The sequence below is a fragment of the Muscardinus avellanarius genome (assembly GCF_963383645.1).
Source record: "Muscardinus avellanarius genome assembly, chromosome: 6".
Lineage (NCBI taxonomy): Eukaryota > Metazoa > Chordata > Mammalia > Rodentia > Gliridae > Muscardinus > Muscardinus avellanarius.
This window is the reverse complement of record NC_137791.1, coordinates 24,107,093-24,128,347: the sequence shown is the minus strand read 5'-3', so window position 1 is coordinate 24,128,347 and position 21,255 is coordinate 24,107,093. Positions and strand designations below refer to the sequence as shown.

The following is a 21,255-nucleotide window of genomic DNA, read 5'->3' as shown; positions in this document are numbered from 1 at the left end:
CCTTCTTCCTGATCCTAATGGGACGGCTTCGAGTTTCACATTAAGTATGATCATAACTTTAGGTATTTTGCATGTAGTATTTATCAAGTCGAGAAAGTTTCTCTCTCAAATTTGCTGAGAGCCTTTCTGCCCTTTATTCCTTTAAATATAGAAATAGATAAAAAAAACTTTTTCAAAACTTTTCTTTAAACCCTCTTATATCGTTCAGCTTATTTCTACATTACCCTCTATCAGCAGCATGGATTTATTGGACATTACAGAGCATAGAGGAATTCAGGCTACCTTGATACTTTCCTTAAGCTTTTGCATCTTTTAAGTATCTTTCTCATCCCATACCATTGGCTTTTCCTGTCCTTCTAAGAGCCATTTCAAGTATCACTTTAAGAATATTTCAATCTGGGTGTGGTGGGGCACTCTTGTAATTCCAGTACTGTGGGGAGGCTGAGACAGGCGGATCACAGGTTTGGGGCCAGCCTTAGTTCCTTAAGTTAGGCCCTCCACAACTTAGTGAAACCCTTTTTCAAAATAAAAAATAAAGAATAAAAATTAGGTCTGAGAGTGAAACTTGGAGGTAGAATCCTCCTGAGTTCAATCCCCAGTACTGGGGGAAAAAAAATTGTTTTTCCACAAAAATCTCTGAGCATCATTCTGTACCTTAGCTCTATGTAATTTATTGTAGCAGTCTCCTATAGCCTGCCTTATTTTACTGATTTAAATTGGTATACAGTTATGTGTTGTTTTAACAGCAGGAATATATTCTGAGAAATGCAGGATCTTTTTTTTTTTTTTAACAAAGGTCTCCTGTGGTTTCTAAGGTTTTTAACTTAGAAAGATGAGTTGCTTAGGGTTGCCACAAATAAATAGCTAAATCAACAGTAAAATTTGTATCTTGCTTTTATATCAGTTTCCAACAAGTCCCCAAAGTTTAAACAGTAAATACAAGTATATGTAGAAACCTATGACAAGTTTAGGTCCATTTTGAAATTAATGTTTGACTATATTTAAATTAAACAATAATATTAATTTAAAAATGATTTCATCAGTGATTGCAGTCTTTCGAATTTTATTTTATCTTTGACATTGCTTCTGTAGGACACATTTTCATGTGTTTAGTAAACCTAAATGAATCTCTTTATTTATAAAGTAATATAAAAAAATCAAGGTGAATGAATTATAGAAGTAGAATACAGGAGAAAAGTATGAGTTGGGAATTTAGATGTTTGTTTATTTATGTGTTTATTTGTTTATTTTGCAGTATTGGGAATTGAATCTAGGGGCATTCTACCTCTGAGCTACACCCTCAGCCCTATTTTTTATTCTTGATTTTGAAACAGGGTCATACTGAGTTGCAAGGGATCTCACTAAGAAGCTGAGGGTTTCAGAGAACCACAATTCTGTCTCAGCCTCCCAAATGCTGGGATTACAAGCATGCACCACCACGCCCGGCTTTAGATATATTTAAGTGCTTAATTTTAAGACCGGACACTGTTCTATCACTTTTGTTTTTTCTTAGAAACAGCACTGTTTGATTCTTGAGGAATGTTATTTTTTGCTTTGTATTGGAATTTTTTATGGTAAAAATGGAAAAATATTCCAGAATTCTAAGTATGAATAGTAATTTGAAAGAAAATGAAACAATGTACATGTATGTCCCATCACTTGAAACTTTATTGTGATGTGAGATTACAGTGTACCACTAAAAACAGGTAAAAAGATATAACTTGCTTAGGTTTTTGTAGAAGTTCTATATTGGTATATTTGACATGCTTAGTAAAGTAGAGAAAGTGCTGCTACTATGAAATGTCATATAAGCATTTAATTACTTCACAATGTCTATATCTTCACTGAACACTAGAGGGCCGTGTCATACCTTACTGCATTAATAGAGCTCTTATTTGTGTATTTAAATACATTCAGTGTGTGCTTGTCTTCTGTTTTATGTTCTGTTATATTTCAGTATTAGGAATAGTTATATGTGTTGTCAGTAGTAAGCAAAGGGAATATTTTCATTTAATATTTATCACAAAAAATGATAAAAGCAGTGAAACTCGGGATAAATGTATACATGTGTACAAACTTACTGTGCTTTGAGAATATGAAAATGCTTTTTGAAATTTCAAGGATCTGCAAAATCACATAAAAGAAAAGGCCTCCCAGTATTAGTCACGCTGGGCCTCCTCAGAGTGAGTGAGTGAGTGAGTGAGTGAGTGAGTGAGTGTGTGGATGTGTGTGTATGTGTGTGAGTGAATGATTGAATAGGAAGAATAATTTCTCCAAAGAGTCTGTCTTTATTGTGCACATTTCCTTTTACATTAGCATAGAAGGAAATATTGTGGGGCATAACAATTCATTTATCCTAAAGTAATGAATATTTCAATAGTTGATTCAGTTTTCCTCTATTTTTTCATTTCCTTGGGCAAAGAAATGAGCTATACAGGTACTAAATAGGCAGCGTGAATCTGCAAAGTCACAAGCAACCAGTAAGGCTGCTCGGGCTTTTTTGAACTGTGTAAGACAAGACTTCACCTAAAAGATGATAAATAATCAATAAAAAATAGAAAGAACACCATTGTTTAGGCGCCACCAAACTGACAGCCACATTTAATCTATAGACTGATATTTTGATAGCTTCTAGAGAGAAATTTTGAAATTTCTAAGTAAATTTCTAAGTTAAAGTCTTGGTTAAACTTTTGTTTCTTCCTGAGATATACTTGAGAGAAAGCACTTCTCATTAATTTCTCTATTATGTTTTTTTTTTGGGGGGGGGGATAAGAATATATCTTATTAGCTACGGTTTGCACTTCCTTTTTGTGAAGAATGATCAGTTTGATGAACTCAGGGGAAACACTTATTCACACTTAGAGAACAGGAAAGAGGCTTATGTAAAAGAGAGGAGAAACAACAATGCATTTAAAGACTTCATCTTTTGAGTTTCTCCTCCTCTAACTTGTCAGTTCTAATAACTTAAATTGCTTCCTTGAATTGGTTGACTAAAATGAAATGCTAAAACTTTGATCTTTAGTTTTAAATTATACCCAGAGGGTAGTCGTCTTGAATATTGATGAATATTTTCTTTTTAATTTAAAGTCGTTGTTGTGATGTTTTCTAACTGATAAAGTTATGCTTTAGTTGTATGTTTGCTATTTTCTATATTGCTACCATTTCCTGAAAGCCACATTTATTGCTGTGTTTTGGAAGATTAACATGCAGTAAGGAAAATAAAACATTGAGCTTGAAATCTGATCTTGTTGCTCAGGTCCTAAAGTAAGTCATTGTTAGCATAATCTAGTTGGTGAATGTTAAACTCTTAAGTGGCTAAGAATATAGAACAAGTAAAAAGAGGAATCAATATCTGAATATAGTGAGAAATTCCTGTTTCTTTAGGCGGGAGAGATATTAGGTGCTATTGATGGGTTGAAGACATCAAAATATTATCTTTTTAGCATGTGTTTTGATTAACTTTAACAATATTTTTGAGCACTCAAGAATTGCCATTATTCTTCTATGATGTGCCATAATATGAGCTTTTGTAGAGCTGGGGAAGGTCAGTGTAGGTGTGTGGGAGCTCTTATTATGCTATTCATTGTAAGGGGCATTGTATTTAAAAAGGTTAATGGGAGGGAGCAGGAATCAAGAGTCTGTGGCATTTTTTTGTAAAGGTCACAGATCACTCTTATTTACCCCCAAATCAAAAAGATTGGGAAAACCAGGTTGCTGTGAGTACTAGAAGTATTTGTAGAACACTATTAATTTGTGTTGTAACCAACTCTAATAAAGTATAAAGAGCCAAACTTCTTTAGGCTGTGGGGCTGAAAGGTTCATTGAACAAAGTCAGCTAAATGTAAGATGCAAGAAGCAAACGCTTCTCTATACGGAGATGACTATTAAACCTGATGGTGCTATGCGTTCTGTTTTTCAAGATTCACTCGGTTTATACATTTCTAGATGGTATTTCTTAATTTCTTATATGTTGGTGTTCAAATTATACATAAGCATTTCTGTGAGTTTGACCTATGGCCCACCCATTTTTACTATACATCATATATGGAAAGATCAGGCTGTTTTATTACTGCGAAGTCAAAATAGTTTACATCTAGTACAGGTCCATTGATGGGAATATGGTAGAAATGCACATTACAGAGCACATCGAGTGCCTTAGCCAGTGGGGTAAAGTCTTTTTTTTTCTCTTAGGAATTTGATAAATTGGATTTTGGTGTTAAACTGCCAAATGAAGCCCAGCATCTTGGCACACACTTGTAATCCCAGTATTTAAGAGGCTAAAACAGAAGTATCACAGATTTGAGGCTACCTCAGTAATTTAGCAAAGCCCCCCACAACTTAGCATGACCTTGTTTCAGACTTTAAAAATAAAATAGGGCTAGAGTATAGCTTGGAATTCTCCTAGGTTCAGTCCCCAGTAAAATACTCCCTGCGCGCGCGCGCGCGCACACACACACACACACACACACACACACACACACACACACACACACACTGATCTCATTGAAAGGAAAAGTGTATCCTGGCTTCCACAAGGAATTTGAACAGTCTATATGTAGGAGTAACACATATAATAAGATTATAAAGCATACATGAAAATCAGTACTCGGGAAAATACTAGGTAAAACACAAGGAGAAGGCCATGAGAAAAGATAGTGAGTTGTGATGAGTTGAGTTATGGGTAAGGGCCCGCCCCAGCATTCTTCAAAGTATAATCCTGGACCAGCTACATTTTAAATGTGCTAATTTAAAATGCAGGTTGAGCAGGGGGTGGTGGCACACGCTTGTAATCCCCACACTTGGGAGGCAGAGACGGGAGTATCGTGCAAGTTCGAAGCCAGCTGTGCTGGCTTAAGAGACCCTGTTTCCAAATTAAAAAAAAGTATAAAAAATAGGTCTGGGAGTGTAGCCTGGAGGTAGGAGGGTTTCCAGGAACCCCAGTACCACCCCAAAAAGAAACAATTTAATTAATTAAATAAAATGCAGGTTGTTGGGTTACACTCCAAAACTACTTAACCAAACTCTTGGTCGGAATGTATATTTTTAATAAGCTCTCACATGTTTCTCATGTAGATTAAGGTTTGCAAAACATTGGCCAATAATTTGGTGTCTCTCTGCTTCTGCAGGATAAAAATTAAGAGGACAATGTACTGAATCCTCTCAGAGAAGAGTAATTATGTCACATGTATACACTCACCCCCATAACATAAACACACATCCCTTTGTGCATTTGAAGAGTTTTCATATCAGCCTCCATGAGTGATCTAGTCAATTGTGTTCTCAAGAGCATATCTGTAACAAATGCATTAATGATCATAAATAGTGGCGGTTAGTGTGATCTCGGAAGTCACAATGTTGGGTTTTCAAGGACTAGCAGTTTGTCCTTTGGCAAACCTCTTGTAGAGTTAACTTTAGGGTGGTAATAGTATCCTTAGTGTTACTAAGAGAATCCATTGAGGTACTCTGTACATGGTACTCAGGACAGTGACTGGCAGAGAGTACGTCTATATAGTAAGTGTGAGCTATTATATTTTGTAAGATTAATTATTGAACTGTTACACATTTATGCTAAAGCTAGCTTAACTATCTACTTCAGGCTGAATGGCCTACCATGGAAAATACTTTAGATGGATGGGTTGAATTTGAAACTATTTAAATTTTTTATGGCTTTTAGCATAAAGTTCAGATGTTTGATGCTATTTTATAAGCACTAACTAAGAAGCACTTTTGGTCCCTGACATATTTTTCTATAATTGGTTGTTAATGCTGAACCTAGAAGGAATTAGTAAAAGAACTAAAAGAAAATTTTGATAATCTTGGAGCTCTGAGTTGCCACATAGAATTGTTTAGAGGAGAAAAATGAAGGTTCTGTTCCATAATGAGAGTTGGTGTTTTGAACCAAATACCTGGAACTAGAATGAATTGAAGGGAAGCTCCTCTTTGTCACAGCTGTAGAAATTCTAGAATTTCTGGTTGGTATTACAGAATATACCTAAACTTTTCACAGTGAATAAAGAGATGATTATATAAACAAATGAAACAACAGTTTCAAGAAGGCCAAAATAATTTCCATGTAGGACACATATAAGAGAATATATTTTGTAAATTATTGACACAAATATTAATTGTATCTGACATAGAATGTATCCTCCTAATAGAAAGAACTATTGTCAGAATTGCATCTTAAGTGTAAACTTTAGCCACTCATATGAAATTTAAGTAGAGGAATGATGATTTTTACCCCCATGAGTCACTAGGGTTTAAAAATGATGTAATAGAGCTGAATGTGATGGTGCATACTTGTAATCCTAGTACTTGGAAGGCTGAGACAGGAGCCTGATCACAGGCTCAAGGACAGCTTCAGCAAATTTAGTAAGACTCAGCAACTTAGTGAGACCCTGTTTCCAAGTAAAAAATAAAATTGATCTGGGGATATAGCTTGGAAGTAGAATACCTCTGTGTTCATTTTTCCAAAAACGAAACAAAACAAATAACAAAAATAATTTAATAAGCCAAGCGTCGTGGCGTACATTTCTAATCCCAGTACTTGAGAGGCTGAGACAGGAGGGCCTGGGTTCTCAGACAGCCTCAGCTACTTACTGAAGCCCTCCACAACTTAGACCCTGTTTCAGAATAAAGAAAAAAAAAATCAATGGTCTGGAGGTGTAGCTTGGAGATAGGATGCCTCTGGGTTCGATCCCCAGCACCACATAACAATAATTATAATAATGATGTAATAAAATTATTTGTGTCCTTCTGTCAGATGATCTTTGCTGATGCAGTATTAGAGGTTGCTTCTTAGCTTTAGAAATAGCAGTTGCTTTTAGTCGATTTTCAGAGTGAAAGTGCCTTGGTTTCCTGTTCCTAGTTGAGCTTAAATGGCAGTTTGTAGCTATAGAAACCAGATGCAAATGAAGATTGGAGGTATGGTGAAGGTACTTGTGGGTTAAGTGCCAAGAGTTACTCCTGCTCCAGATGTTTATTCTGTATGTCTGTGTTTACAGATGTGATTTCTAGATGAGTTGTTTGTACCTACCAGTCCGAGCCCATTTGCCCTGGGTTTAATGAGTGAAAACTTTAAATATGCTTAGGTACATCTGTAGTGTTCATCACTTAAAGTTTCAGTTTTAAGGTTTATTTCTCATTATCATTTCACCCTATTAACCTGGTACAGAAAAGATCCTTCTCTGTCAGTTACATACCAGTAATTCTTTCATTTTTGTTATATTTTTAGGCTTCTCAACGCCAGAATGGAATAGAATGGAGATTACAAATTGGTGTCTGATATAGTATTTTTTAAACACATTTAAATTTATTGCTAACATTTTTCATCTTCCTAGGTAGAAAATATACCTATAAAAATAGGGAATTTTTTTCACCTTCTTTTGAAACTGGAATATCTGGCCTTACTGGGCCATGTGCTTACTTGACAGCAGTCAGTTGCTATTTTTAAATGGGTTTTCTGAGTTGTTGTTGTTCTCCCCTCCCCTCTTCTCCCTCCCTCTCCTCCCTCCCTTCTCCTCCCTTCTCTCTCTCCTCTTCCCTCTCCACCCCCACCCCATTTTTGTCTGCCTCTATCTCATACCCCAGCTATAGTCCCAGCTCTTTTTTTTTTTTTTTTTTGGTGGTACTGGGGTTGGAACCCTTCTACCTCCAGGCTACAAATATTTTTTTATTTGGAAACAGGGTCTGGCTTCAAACCTGCGTGATCAGTCTTCCTGTCTGCACCCTCCCAAGAGTAGGGATTAACTTTTTTGCTTTTTTGAAACAAGGTTTTGCCAAGTTGCTGAGGCTGGTCTCAAACCTGTACTCCTCCTGTTTTAGCCTGCTTAGTACTGGGATTATAGGCATGTATACCCACTCTTGGCTCTCCATTATATTTTACCTACCTGGTCCTCTATTGTCATTTAATTTTACTTGAAATAACAACAAAAGCATGATTGTAGGAAGTTTAAAAGAGAGTTGATTTTTTTAAGTTGTCTTATATCAAGCCCATTTGGATGTAAATCCAAGCCAAAGTAATATGTAACATTATTTGAAGTTTTATTATGGAAATAGAGCTGGGCATGGTGGTGCATACCTGCAATCGAGTATTTGGGAGGCTGAGATGGAAGGATCTCAGGTTTGAGGGCAACAGCAACTTAGCAAGAGTTTCAGTAACCTAGTGAGACCTTATTTCAAACAGAAAAATAAGATACATGGCGGTGTAGCTCAGAGGAATAATGCCTCTGAGTTCAATCTCCAGTATAAATAAGTAAGTAAGTAAGTAAGTAAGTAAAAGATTTCTAGTGGATATTACCTTTTCTTTTGGGATCAATTTTTTCCTTTTCATTCTTGTTAAATTTTGAAATTAATGAGTCATAGATAACATATTACAATAATAGACCAATATTCTTGAAGGCTCTTTGTACCAGTTATTTGTTGCTACCTAATGAAACATGCCAAGGCTTTGTGGATTGTAACTAAAATTATTTTATTATTTATCATTGCTCCTATATGTTGGGAATTGGAGAAAAGCTCATCTGGACATTGTTCATTCCAGGTTACATGTGGATTGTGACTGGAGGTGAAACACCAAAAGCCTAGAGGAGCTGGCCAGGAATTTTTTTTACTTAATTTAGTCTCAGGGTCTCCACATGTGATCTTCTTACCTGGGCTAGTTGGTGCTTCACAGCATGTGACCTCTGGGCAGTCAGGCTGCATAAAGAGTGGATGAGCTATTGTGTGAGCCTCCAGCAAACAAGGTGAAGCTGAATCTCCTCCTCATGTCGGCCTAGGAAGTTGCATGATGTCACTTTCACCATCGCTAGTAGTTGTGACAGTCACAGAAGTGTGACCAGTTCTTAAGGGAAGAGCTGTCAGTGGAAGGAGTGTCAGAGTCACATTGCAAGAACAGCATGCAACAGGCAGAGGTTGTGGTGACCATCTTTGAGAGCACAGCCTACATAGGATGTCGTGATATTTTTGCTTATATTCTTTCCCCCCATTTGGACCTCATAAAAGCCAGGCATATTAGAATAGATTCTACGTATGTCTTCTACAGTGCCTTATTTCTGTTTTCTATAACTCAGTTATTTGGCAAACTTAGCATATCCATAACAAATAGTAAATAAGCTCCAGACACCTAGGTTAAGAGATAGTTCAGGTTACCTATAACTAGGTTATAATATAGAGTAGATGTTCTGTTGCAGATAGCAAGTTTAGGAATGAAACCTACAGGGTTAAAAACTCAGTGCCACTGCCTGGCATCTGTGTTCCCTTTGACAATTTTTTAAACCTTTCTGAGCTTCAGTTTCCTGTCTGAAAAACAGGATGATACTTCATCTTGTGATGATGATTAGGTGAAATACAGCACAGTCTACTAGGAACTTGGACAGTGTTTAATCCTTCCTTCCCCTCATCATTGTCCCAATCTGAAATAAGAACTGCATTTTCTAAGCAGTATAAGTTACAGACTTCTTTATATCATTCTGTTATTCTCTGACAGTGTCCTACTTTCCCTAGATTTCATGTCCCCTGATTTTTTTTTTTAATATTTCTGGCATATTCCAGAATTAGAGTGATTAAGTTCTTTGTAATCTTTCTTGATAGCCAGTTTGTGTCATCCTTATTGCAAAGAATAGAAACTTAGGCTCAGTTATAGTATTAATGTTGGTGCTTATCACACAGCATATTTTGTTTAATATGTAATTTCAACAATGTCAGAGGCCAGGGGTGTGAATTGTCAGGCCGTCCAAGATTGATGGATGGCAGGTTAAATATAGGTTGTTTTCCAGAAAAAGCTTGTGTGCTGGCACTGCAACAGTACTTAGACGCAACATTCAGACTACTGATTCAGTTATTTAACCAGTAGACAAACCCAATGATGGGTTAGTAATTTGAATGGACTTACTGGTTGGTAACTATAGGTAAATAGAGCATGTGGCTGGAGGGTCAAGAGTGGCCTTGGAGACTCTGTTCCTGATCCCTTCCTCTTGCTCTCTCTGCTCCATGGTGGCCATGAACTGAGTAGCTTTTCTCTACCACACTTGCCACCTTGATATTTCTGCCTTGAAGCCAGTGAAGCATGGACTGAGCCTCTGAAACCCTGAATCCTGAATAAAGCTCTGAATCCTGATTAAAGCTTTCTCATCTAGGTTGTTCCTGTCAGGTTCATTGGTCACAGCAATGAAAAGGTGGACATATACAAGACCCTGTTTGTTTATTTCCTTCCTTCCTTCCTTCCTTCCTTCCTTCCTTCCTTCCTTCCTTCCTTCCTTTCTTTTTTTGGCGGTACTGGGGTTCCTGGAAGCCCTTCTATCTCCGGGCTCTATTCCCAGACTTATTTTATATTTTTATTTGGAAACAGGGTCTCTTAAGCCGGCTCAGCTGGCTTCGAACCTGCGCGATTTTCCTGTCTCTACCTCCCAAGCGCGGGGATTACAAGCGTACGCCACCACACCCGGCTAAATGTTTATTTTCTATAGTTTGATTCTTTTCTTAAAATATTTTGTACATTTCAAGTAAATTATATTTATGAAGTACTTTGCAGTGAATATTAATAAATCTCATGTGCTTCTCATAGTATGTTAGTGAAAATTAGATAAAATAAGTTGTGGTACTGTTTGTCTTGCTCAGAATAATTGATTGTTACTTATAATCACATCAGAAACTCAAAAGTACAGAACCCCCCACCCCCCCTTTGGTACTATGGATGGAACCCAGGGACATTCTACCTCTGAGCTCTACCCCCATCCATATTTTTTATTCTTTATTTTGGAACAGTGTCTTACTGAGTTGTAAAGGACCTCACTAAGTAGGTGAGGCTGTTCATGAACCACTATCCTGTCTCAGCCTCCCAAATGCTGGGATTACAAGCATGCACCACCACGCCCAACATCTCCCCCCTTTTATCTTATTACTTTCTTGAATTGTCAAATGTTCTGTCAGATATTTTATATTTCCATGAATTTAGCTTTTAGCAGAGTATGGTGGTTCACTCTGTAATTTCAGTAATTGGGAGGCTAAGACAGAAGGATGGAAGATGCAAGGCCAGCAGAGCAGTAACTTAGTATGAGACCCTTTCCAAAATGAAAATAGGCTGGGAGTGTAGTTCAGTGGTAGAATGCTCCTGGATTCAAACCCCAGTACCACCTCCACACACATGTACAATTAGCTCTTTAGTTTTCAGAGGTGCAATCCTTATAATATCTTAAACTGTCAATATGGTGAGCTTCTTGCATTTTTTTATAGATTTGTTTACTTTTAGTATTTTTTTTTTAAATACATAAGACAGCCGGGCGTGGTGGTGCTCACTTGTAATCCCAGCATTCAGGAGGCTGAGACCAGAGGATCACTTGCGGACAGCCTCAGCTTCTAAGTGAGGCCCTCTGCAACTTAGTGAGACCCTGTTTCAAAATAAAGAATAAAAAACAAGGCAGGGAGTATAGCTCGGAGGTCGAATGCCCCTGGGTTCCATCCCAGACTCGCAAAAACAAACAAACAATTGCCTGCATTGCTTACCGTTAACTGACTGATAACTCTTGAAAGAGTAACTGATATTTTGTCCTTACTTATGACTCACTGGACTGCAACAGTCTTCAGAATTTTTAAAAGAGGTATAAATCGCCAGGCCTGGTGACACATGCCTGTAATCCTTGTACTTGGGAGGCTGAGACAGGAGGTGGTTTGAGGACAGCCTCTGGAAGTAGTGATGCTCCCATCAACCTAGAAGACCCTCTTTCATTAAAAATAAAAATATGGCTGGGGTTGTAACTCAAGTAGAATGCCCCTAGGTTCAATCCCCAGGATGGAAAAAAAAAGTATAAATTATTAGTAATATTTAATTTACTTTAAGTGAAAGGTTAATGAACTGTTTCATAAAAGTAATTTAAATGATGGGTCTTAAATTTCGGGGTGGGGGGGGCAGTACTGGGGATGGAACCCAGGGGCACTCTACCTCTGAGCTCTGCCCCAGTCCTATTTTTTATTCTTTATTTTGAAACAGGGTCTCACTGAGTTGCAGAGGGCCTCACTAAGTAGCCGAGCTGTCTGTGAACCACTAGCCTCCTGGCTCAGCCTCCCAAATGCTGGGATTACAAGCATGTGACACCACGCCCACCTTTAAAATGATATTAAAGAAGCTTTTTTCATCTTTTTCATACTTAAATATTGTTTTGAGAATTGAAAAAGTTGTTTTAAGTCACGTATTCCATCATCACATGAGGGCTTTGCATGGCTGAAATACCTGTAATTACTATGTCATTTTTGTCATAGTTGACTCAAAGGTGTAACTATAGTAATCATCAGCTAAATTCTTAGTGAGCAGCTGTTTAAGGCCATTTTAACAGCTGGGGTAACCCAGCATAGACTGTAAGAGTTAAAGTTAATCATGAGGTGAATTGTGTTATAGTCATTGAGGGCTTCATGCTGTGCATTTCTGAAATATTTACAAAATGTAATCTGATGGTTGGGTTTTTATTATATCTCAAATATTTCTGTAAATTCCTAGTAAAGGAATGTGGGAAAGTGTCATTTTAAACTTAACAATGAAATTATTAGTACCAAATATAGGAATAAAATTCAAAGCTTCCTTATTTTTAAAAAATACTATATACTTTATATGTCACCGTTTAGACCACTGGAAAGGTCAAAGAAGAAAACAAAAACATAAAAATTAGTGTAGTATAATGTGAGATCAGGGAAACACTGATGTTATTTTTCTTGATTTCCTCTCTTAATCATGTTTTAATGAATTGTTATGCCTACAATTTTTTTCCAATAAAATACTTTCCTATACAACACCATTATATATCTACAGTGCACACATCGACGTCTGTTTTTAGAAGGTACAATAATGAATTGAAGCACTGGGTTTCATTTGGATGTAGTATGTATTCTTCATTGCATTATAATAAAGGAATGGTCACCACATTGACAGCCCCAGCACTTGACAGGAAAGCTGTGCGTGAACCTGACGCTCTTAGAGCTTTAATGTGCTCTTATGGCTGAAGGAGTTTCATCCCAAGCCATTGGTCCAGCCTCTTACAGAAATCTCAAGTCTGAGATGTGAGACTTTCCTAAGGTTTTCAGTTAGTGGTAGAGCTGAAACTCGAATTTTTATATTCTTTGTATACCAGTGAGTTAGAGTTTTTCAGGTTATTGGGCTGAAAGACAGCTGTGATTAAATTAATAAATAGGCAGATAAATTAATAAGCTAGTTTTTTTCTAAATCTTGAAGTTTAATGTATTATGGATTGATTTTTGTTTTAAACTGGTCATTTTTGGAATTTGTTACCATGGGTTTTCTGTATTTAACTTCTTAATTTATATGCTTTTACTAACTTATTTAATCCCTACAACAGTTGTGAGGTGAATACTGTATAAGTGAAATTGAGGCATAACAGGATTAATTTAAATTCATTTTTGGTAGAGTCAGAGTTAGACTAAGAAACTAAACTAAACTCCTTGGTCCATGCTCCCACCCACATTAATATTTGTAGTTTCATCTTTAAAAGAACTTTTACGTGTCTCAACTGGATTTGGGAGGGAAGTAGTAGTGGCATTAAAAATTAGGAGTATCTTAAGTGTCTTTAGAAGTAGAATTGAGGCTAAGACTCTATCTTTCCTTAGCATTTTGAAGTATTAAGAGTCGAGGCTCTCCTGTGCACTGCCTGTGGTTTCCTTTACTAGATTTCCTCTAGTATTCACATATTTCCACACATCGCTGTAGAAGGAGTGACTTGAAGTCCTCCACAGTTATGAAACTTGAGTTGTATGCACGTTAGCATTCTCTTTGCTCAACCCTAGAATGCCCCTCTCTTTTTTATTACTACTACACACAAGGTTCTCTTCAGTATTGGGCTTGCTGGAGTTGCAGTACACTGTCCTATCCAGTGGAGGGCAGCGATTTACCAATAGAAGGAGTTGACTTGGAATGTCACCACTTTGCTCACCAGAACTTGATATGAGCAAACAACACAGCATTTCATTTTACCCCTCTTTGCTTCTGTTATCGTCAGACATTTCTTGAAAATTAAAGTCTCCACTCTTTAAGAAACTGGAGAGTGAAAACTGTTGGTATTACTTTTTCAAGCTCAGATTCTTTGCAATTTCAAATCTATTCTTTCCTCAGAATTAGACTCCAAAGTGACTAGAGATCTGCCTTATCTTTAAAGTATCTGCACGTAAATACAAGTGCTTTTAATGTTCCTTGAGGGCTTTTAAATCTAAAAGTAAACATGTATAATTTCTAGTATGTTGTCATCATTAACCAGTAGAAGTAAAAATTGAATTGGAGCTGATCTGCTTGATTCACTTTTCTATGCAAATAGATCTTAAATTTATGGACTGTGGTAGTGCCTTCTATTTTTTTTTCTCCACTGGAATATTATGTAGTTTATTTTGTGTGTGTGTGATTCAGAAAATGAGATTTGGGGAGAGGTTAATCAACGAATTAATTTAAAACATTATGGCCAAGATAGAACTTTTTTGAGAATAAAGAAATCTTAGAGTACATAAAACTGTATTGTAATAATATTAAAACAGATAGTAATAGTAACTGGAAAGAAGGTTATTCCTTGGGACTAGAAAAGGGGATTTTAAAATGAGACAACATATGACAGAAGGTTACACTATACAAATGAAAAGATTAGTCTTCTGTTAGGAAATTAAGTGAACATCAGAGGAGATGCTGAGACTAGAATGAGGCCAACGGATGTTTATTCTGAAGAGTAGTCATAGGCTGGTGGGGCTTGAATATCTCCCTCGGTTATTTCCTGCCTTATCACTTGATAGATATTTACTACTCTTACTTTCTCTTCTCTCTCCCAACCCTGCACCTCTTTTGTGAATTTTTTATTCAGTTATTTACTTTAAAATGTTTAAAACATTTTTTATTTTGCTTAAATATTTATAACAATATTTTATCCATGTTAAGGAGATAGCCCCCAGCATTAAGTGTATTCACATTGTCATATGACTATTAACCACTTTCCTTCTCCAAAAACTTCATTTCCTTGAACTGACGTTCTGTACCACTTAAACATTGACTTCCGTACTGTCTGCGCCTATGTCCTTTGCAGCCACCTTTCAACTTTCTGTGAATTTACTATTCTAAGTATCTCATATAAATGCAATATTTACCCTCTTTTCAACTTACTTATTTCACTTAGCATAATGTCTTGAAGGTTTGTTAGTTGTAGCACGGTCAGTTTCCTTTTTGAAGGCTAAATGGTATTCCATTGTATGCAGATACTACATTTTGTTCACTCATCAATTGGTATTTATTTAAATTGCTTCTAGTGTTTGCTTATTGTGAATAATGCCATAGCAGGGTGTAAAAATACCTACTGAAGTCCCTGCTTTTAATTCTTCTGTGTATAAATTCAGAAGTAGAAATGGTGGGTCATGTGATAATTTTGTATTCAAAATTTTAAAGAAATTTTCTATTATTTTCATAGCATTTGTATCCTTTTTACATTCCTACCAGTGATGCAAGGGGGTTACAGTTTCCTACTTTTTCTTCTTTTTTTAAGGTAATAGCCATCCTAATGGGCACGAGGTAGTAGCTCATTGTGGTTTTGATTTGCTTTTTCTAACAATTGCTGGTGTTGAGCATCCCTTCGTGTTCCTGTTAAACATGGTTGTATCTTCTTTGGAAAAATTTACTTTTGTGTAACTAAAACTATTACCTTTACCAATGACTTTGCATTTTTATCTGCATTTTAAATTGCCATATAGGAGAAAGGTCTACTTCAAGAGTGAGGCATCAGACAATAATTCTTGTGCATAATTTGTCTTTCCAGAGACCCATTTTATATTTAGTAAGATAGATCTTTCTAAAGTAAAGAAATCACCCATTTCTTAGTCTCCTTTTTAATTCTCTCTTGATTACAAACTCACTTCCCACAGTAAAAATCCAGGGGAAGTAAGTGAAATGACTGGCTATTGGGAGAAGAAAATGGAGACCAAACTAGCTGACCAAGCATTGGAGCCGCTCACACTTACTTTGTACATCTGTTAGGACTGTATTCTCACATTGAGCCCCCCCTCTTTATAAGTCTAGTTTATGGACTTGAATATAGATGATAAAGAAAGATTAATCAACACACAGGTTGTTAGTTTAGGGATGTATTTGAGATAATGCAGGAAAGGTTAGTTTGGGACCACTTTGTGGAAAGTCTTTACCTCTGAAAGTAAAAAAAGAAAGTCTTTTTCTTGAGCATTGGGAGCTATTAAAAATTCTTGTGGCTGGGTGTGGTGATGCACACTTGTAATCCCAGTACTTGGAAAGCTGAGACAGGTGGACCACAGGTTCACAGACAGCCTCAGCTGCTGGTGAGGCCCTCTGCAGCTTAGTGAGACCCTGTTTCAAAATAAAGAATAAAAAATAGGGCTAAGGGTTTAGCTTGGAGGTAGAATGCCCCTGGGTTTCATCCCCAATACTGCTAAAAAAAAAAAAAAAAGTTTCTGTGTAGGTTGTTTTCATTTGTTTGTGTTTTGGGAAGATTTAGCTGACCATGTAGTGTTGCTAGGAATTTTCAGATCTAGCTACTTATTATCCATTTTGCTGTAGAATCGTGTACTATGTGATATTTCAGTCATTGATGAAATGCTGCCTATTTATGAATGTGGTTCCATGAGGCCTTGTCACCCAGTGACATCATAGCTACCTTAGTTTATGTAAGTATACCCAAGGCGTTCATACAGTGATGGACTCATCCAAGAGCGCATGCCCAGAGTGTTTCCCTGTTGTTAAGTAACATTGGGCTGTGATTGCTATGTGTCATCATAGGTTACTTTATAAGTAAATAACCTCTTTAATATGAGTTTTTCAAAAATGTAGAGATTAAGCTGCGATTGACAAGATCTCTAGAAGGAAGATTAAACTGAAGGGTTATTAGTAGCTAGAGAGAGAGTATATTTACTATAATAGTGATTATGAGATAAAAATACGTATGAAAAAGTTGAGGAACTCTTGAAAATAGTACTCTTTCCAACATAGCTCTTGCTAAGATAGTGTGTGTACACAAACATGTTTACACACATGTGCATATATACATATATATACATGCATATATATATATGTATGTGTATATATATCAGGTATAAATACCCTCCTTAAACTTGAAACAATTCAAAGCATTCATAAAGCAGTAATGCTGATAATCGGGTAAGAAAAATTTGATAAGCTATCTAAGAGAAGAGCAGTGTGGGGTTTTTGTTGCTGTTTTGTACAGAACAATTCCTTTCACTCTCTAGGAAGCACCTAGGTTAGTTGGCGAAATCTTACAGGGGCCTACAGCCTCGGCCCGCGCTGGTCACATTACTGACTTGCATGGGAGGTTCACCAGCTGTTTGACTGGCAGGAGCAGGAGCTTTCACTTCAGTAGTTTATAATTCCTGGCTATTCTAGGATAGTTTGCACTTCACCAAGCCTCAGACAGGTCAGGACGTTTGGTAGGAGAAGGTTGAAAGACAAAAGCAGCAGGCCTTGGATTCTCAGCCTTTTAAAACTATTATTTAAAAAATATTTGGAGGTAAAGTTTTAGTGATGTGCCTGTGTTACATGTAGAGAATATTCATTAACCAGGAGGAGTTTTAAAATGTCAAAACCGGGAAAAGCTACTCTAAACCATGGCTTGGTTCCTGCTGATCTTAAAAGTACAAAGGAGCCTCTGCCGCATCAAACAGTGATGAAGATATTTAGCATTAGCATCATTGCCCAAGGCCTCCCCTTTTGTCGAAGACGGGTAAGTCTGAAAATCTGAAAAATGTTCATGTTTATTTAAATGATGTACTTTTGCCTCTGTCAGTGAAGAAATGCTTCAAAGTTCACTTGATATTTATAACTAAAATTAACAATGCAGTGTAGACAGTGAAAACTTGTATAAATGATGGTTTTACAATATGTATAGAATCTAGAGGGTAGGATTAGGCAATCCACCTTTTTGTCTCGTTTATTTTTGAGAGATTGTTATCCTGCAAACTTATTTAAACTTGGTAAATGTCAAAACATAAGCTTTGAAATGTGTTAACAAATATTAAAGCCCTAAAGCTGTGGTTTTTATTTTGTATGAAAAGCAATAAGACAGAAGCATTCTTCTTTCCATGGGAAATTTAGTATTTAGCTCAAGTAAAGAACAATCCAGATTCTTAGATTTCTTTGGCTCTTTAAGATGGATTATTTTACATTGTTATTTTTAAATTAAAATTTAATATCATAGAGACATTGCTTTTGCTGTTAAGTATAAAACAAAAATAGCTATTGTGTGGCAGTTATGATACAGTTTATACATAGACAATTCTGAACTCATGCGTTTTGTAGAACTTACGGTGATGTATAATCAAGTTATGATCTGTTGGATGTTTTTCAGGATGACATACTTCCCTACCCCACAAAGTTTTGAGAAGCAATTTATTGTATTTTCTGTGTTATTCAGTATTACCATTTCCAGTTATTTACTAGAGGGATATATTTTTAGATCTAAAATATGTCTATGGTCCTGAATACAGTAAGCCAGCACACACACACACACAAACACACACACACACACACACACACACACACACACACACACACACATTCTCTTTGGAGTTAAATAAGTGTTAGTGTCCTTTTTTGTACTTGATTTTGAACTAAAGGGAACATGCTTTTAAGCAAGTAGAATAACCCATGATAGCTGAAAAATATTTTTTTTTCTCCTTCCTTATAGTTGGACTTAAATAACCTTTGTAAAAATACATTTTCTAATTAGCTTCGTTCCTTTTGACTGGTTTCTATTTCTACTCCAAGCAAGTGGCGGCCATGTTGGACAACATTTGAGTGAGGTTAAAATGTAATATAATTTAAACACTGAAAATAGAGTATGAATACCCATCACCTTCTTGTTTTGCCTATTTATGGTGTCTTCAGAAAGCATTTTATTTTCTTTCACCTTGGCAGTATTGTAGCTTCCACTGAATGAGGTCACTGCTCTGATTTAAGCAATTTACACATAGGCCTCTGAGAGCTTTGAAGTCATTAATAACTAATTTATTATTTTAAAAATTTTGTGCAAGAAAATAGCAATACAGAAATTTAAAAATTGAAGAAAAGAGTGGTCAAGCTTTTTGAAAGGTTAAGATGTTAACAAGTTAATTTTGTTCTCTTTTGTTGAATATTTATAATAAACTTAAGTACAATATGTGGGAGATTACTTCATTATGTCACGGCATATGTTTTCTACCTCTGTCTTCTAACACAGACGTTAAATTTGAAGGCAAAGATTCTACAAGAAAAATTAGTGGAGAACTTCAAAACTTTACATTAAGTAGACTTCCTATGGTCAGTATTCGCTTTGACGTTTCTAGGTTACTGTGCTGCACTAAATTATAGCCATGTCATTGTCATGACAGCATCACATTATATTAACTATAAAAATAAAAACTAAATATATTTCAAATTTATGTATTTAATATAAGTATAATTCACACCAAAAAGTTAAACTTTCTTAAAGTTTTTTAGAATATTTAAAAATATTAACGTGTTTTGTATTTGACTATCCACCTGCCAATAATTTACTGTTGCATTAACTCATTGACTCTACTAGAAATATTAGAAGGATTATGAAACTATATCCTATTTCCTTCTTAGGAAAGATGATTTAGTTAGTTTTAGATTGATTTACATTCTCTTTGTTACTTAACTTGCTGACTTTCCCTTGGTAAAGTTTATGAAAATCATTTTAAAAATGTATTTTCTTTATCAAAGATTTTAAAAAGACTTTGATGTGGTAAACAATCATATTTTTGTTAAACATATAGCTTTTACATTAGATTTTTTAGCTTCTTTCAAGTAGATTTCTATACATTTTGACAACAGAGTACAAAAAGAGATAACCGTCTATATTTTGCAACCTTATTTTTTCTCATATAATAGTGAACTGAATGTAATGTATAATTTCTACCTATACATTCTTGATCTGTTTTGAAAAACATGATATATTGTCCCTCTATCCTTCATAGCTGCAATTATGAACTTTTCTAGTCTGTCATATGAAATTATAAGAATTGAATTTAATAATAACAATGCTAAATAGAACCTAGCTATTAGTTTTCTTTAAATATTTATATTTTCTAATACTACCCTGATCATAAGTACCAGCTGGAATACTTGTTAAAAGTAAGTTCTACTGGTAGTTCTTAATATTAGGAGAAGTTTGAAATAGAACGTGTAACTAAAAATTTCTTTGTTGTCCTTTAGAGAAAAAGAAATTTTGTAGAAACGAGTTTTTTTAAGCTGTAAAATCACCATAAATAACTTACAAAATAAGTTATTTTACTTTTCCTTAGAAATTGGAATATCTTTAATTATGGTAATACTATATTTCTTAAATCCTAAAGTACATTATTTTTCAACATTTGAAACTTACTTGAAATAAGTTCAATATATCACCATAGAACTTCACTGTTTCTGGCACTTTTTTTCGTATTAAGAAAAATGATGATATATCTTACAACAAATATTGTGGAAGAAAATCATTTTTAATTCTTAAGTCTCATTTCTTCACTCATTTTGTTTTACTTTGGATTGCTTTTAAGTGTTTAGAATTTTCTCTTAAAGTTATTTTTCAGTGTTACTATTTTGTTAGAAGTTCAAAGTGGCATGCAATTGTCAATTTATATAGGACTTTAAAAACATATCTGGTTGATCATTAGGTTGTATAGCATGGACAGTAGCAACAGAGTAATGGGGTTGGAGCTTTGGTGGGAAAAACAAGGTGCAGATGTGGAACAAAGCTGTGTCCATCTGAAACCCGGGAACTCAGGCAACACTGAAATACACTACTGGGAGTTCTGATAGTTGAAAACATTTTTATGGTGATTATATTCAGTATAAAGTTTTATTCCATGTTAAAAATTATTTTCTTTAAAATTAAAATAGAACACAGTGTGTCATTTGAGAAAGTGTCGGTATCATTCCTGTGTGTTTTCATCATTTAGAGATTGCTTAAAATCAGGGAGCCAAAGGGCCAATAAATAATTCAGGCTTTGTGGACCATACAAACTGTGACAAGCACACAGCTCAGCTCAAGTAACTATAGATTAACCAAGCAGTGGGTATGACTGCGTTTTAATATTATTTGTGAAAGTAGTGTTGTGTTTTTTTACCATAACAGCAGTACTACAGTAAGTCTTGTGCGTATAGCTTTTTGTTTATGTAAAATTTTCAGTTTATGGTAAAGTTTTAGAGTGAGATTGCTGGAGAGTTTTTAATGCATTAATTTCTTTTAA

At 35.6% G+C, this 21,255-nt stretch overlaps 1 protein-coding gene across 2 annotated transcripts in view; it reads left to right on the top strand.

Moving 5' to 3' along the window:
• The window catches only part of FBXW7 (F-box and WD repeat domain containing 7), a gene marked incomplete at both ends in the record, with an annotated part of 113,180 nt that overhangs the window by 33,275 nt on the left and 58,650 nt on the right, over window positions 1-21,255 (top strand). The window contains one exon of one of the 2 annotated variants that reach the window (XM_080697440.1): window positions 17,586-17,732. The exons of the other annotated variant lie outside the window; for it this stretch is intronic. Coding sequence (XP_080553566.1) covers window positions 17,586-17,732 — 147 coding nt within the window. Of the gene's footprint in view, window positions 1-17,585; window positions 17,733-21,255 lie in introns of those variants that run through there. 2 annotated transcript variants of the gene reach the window in all.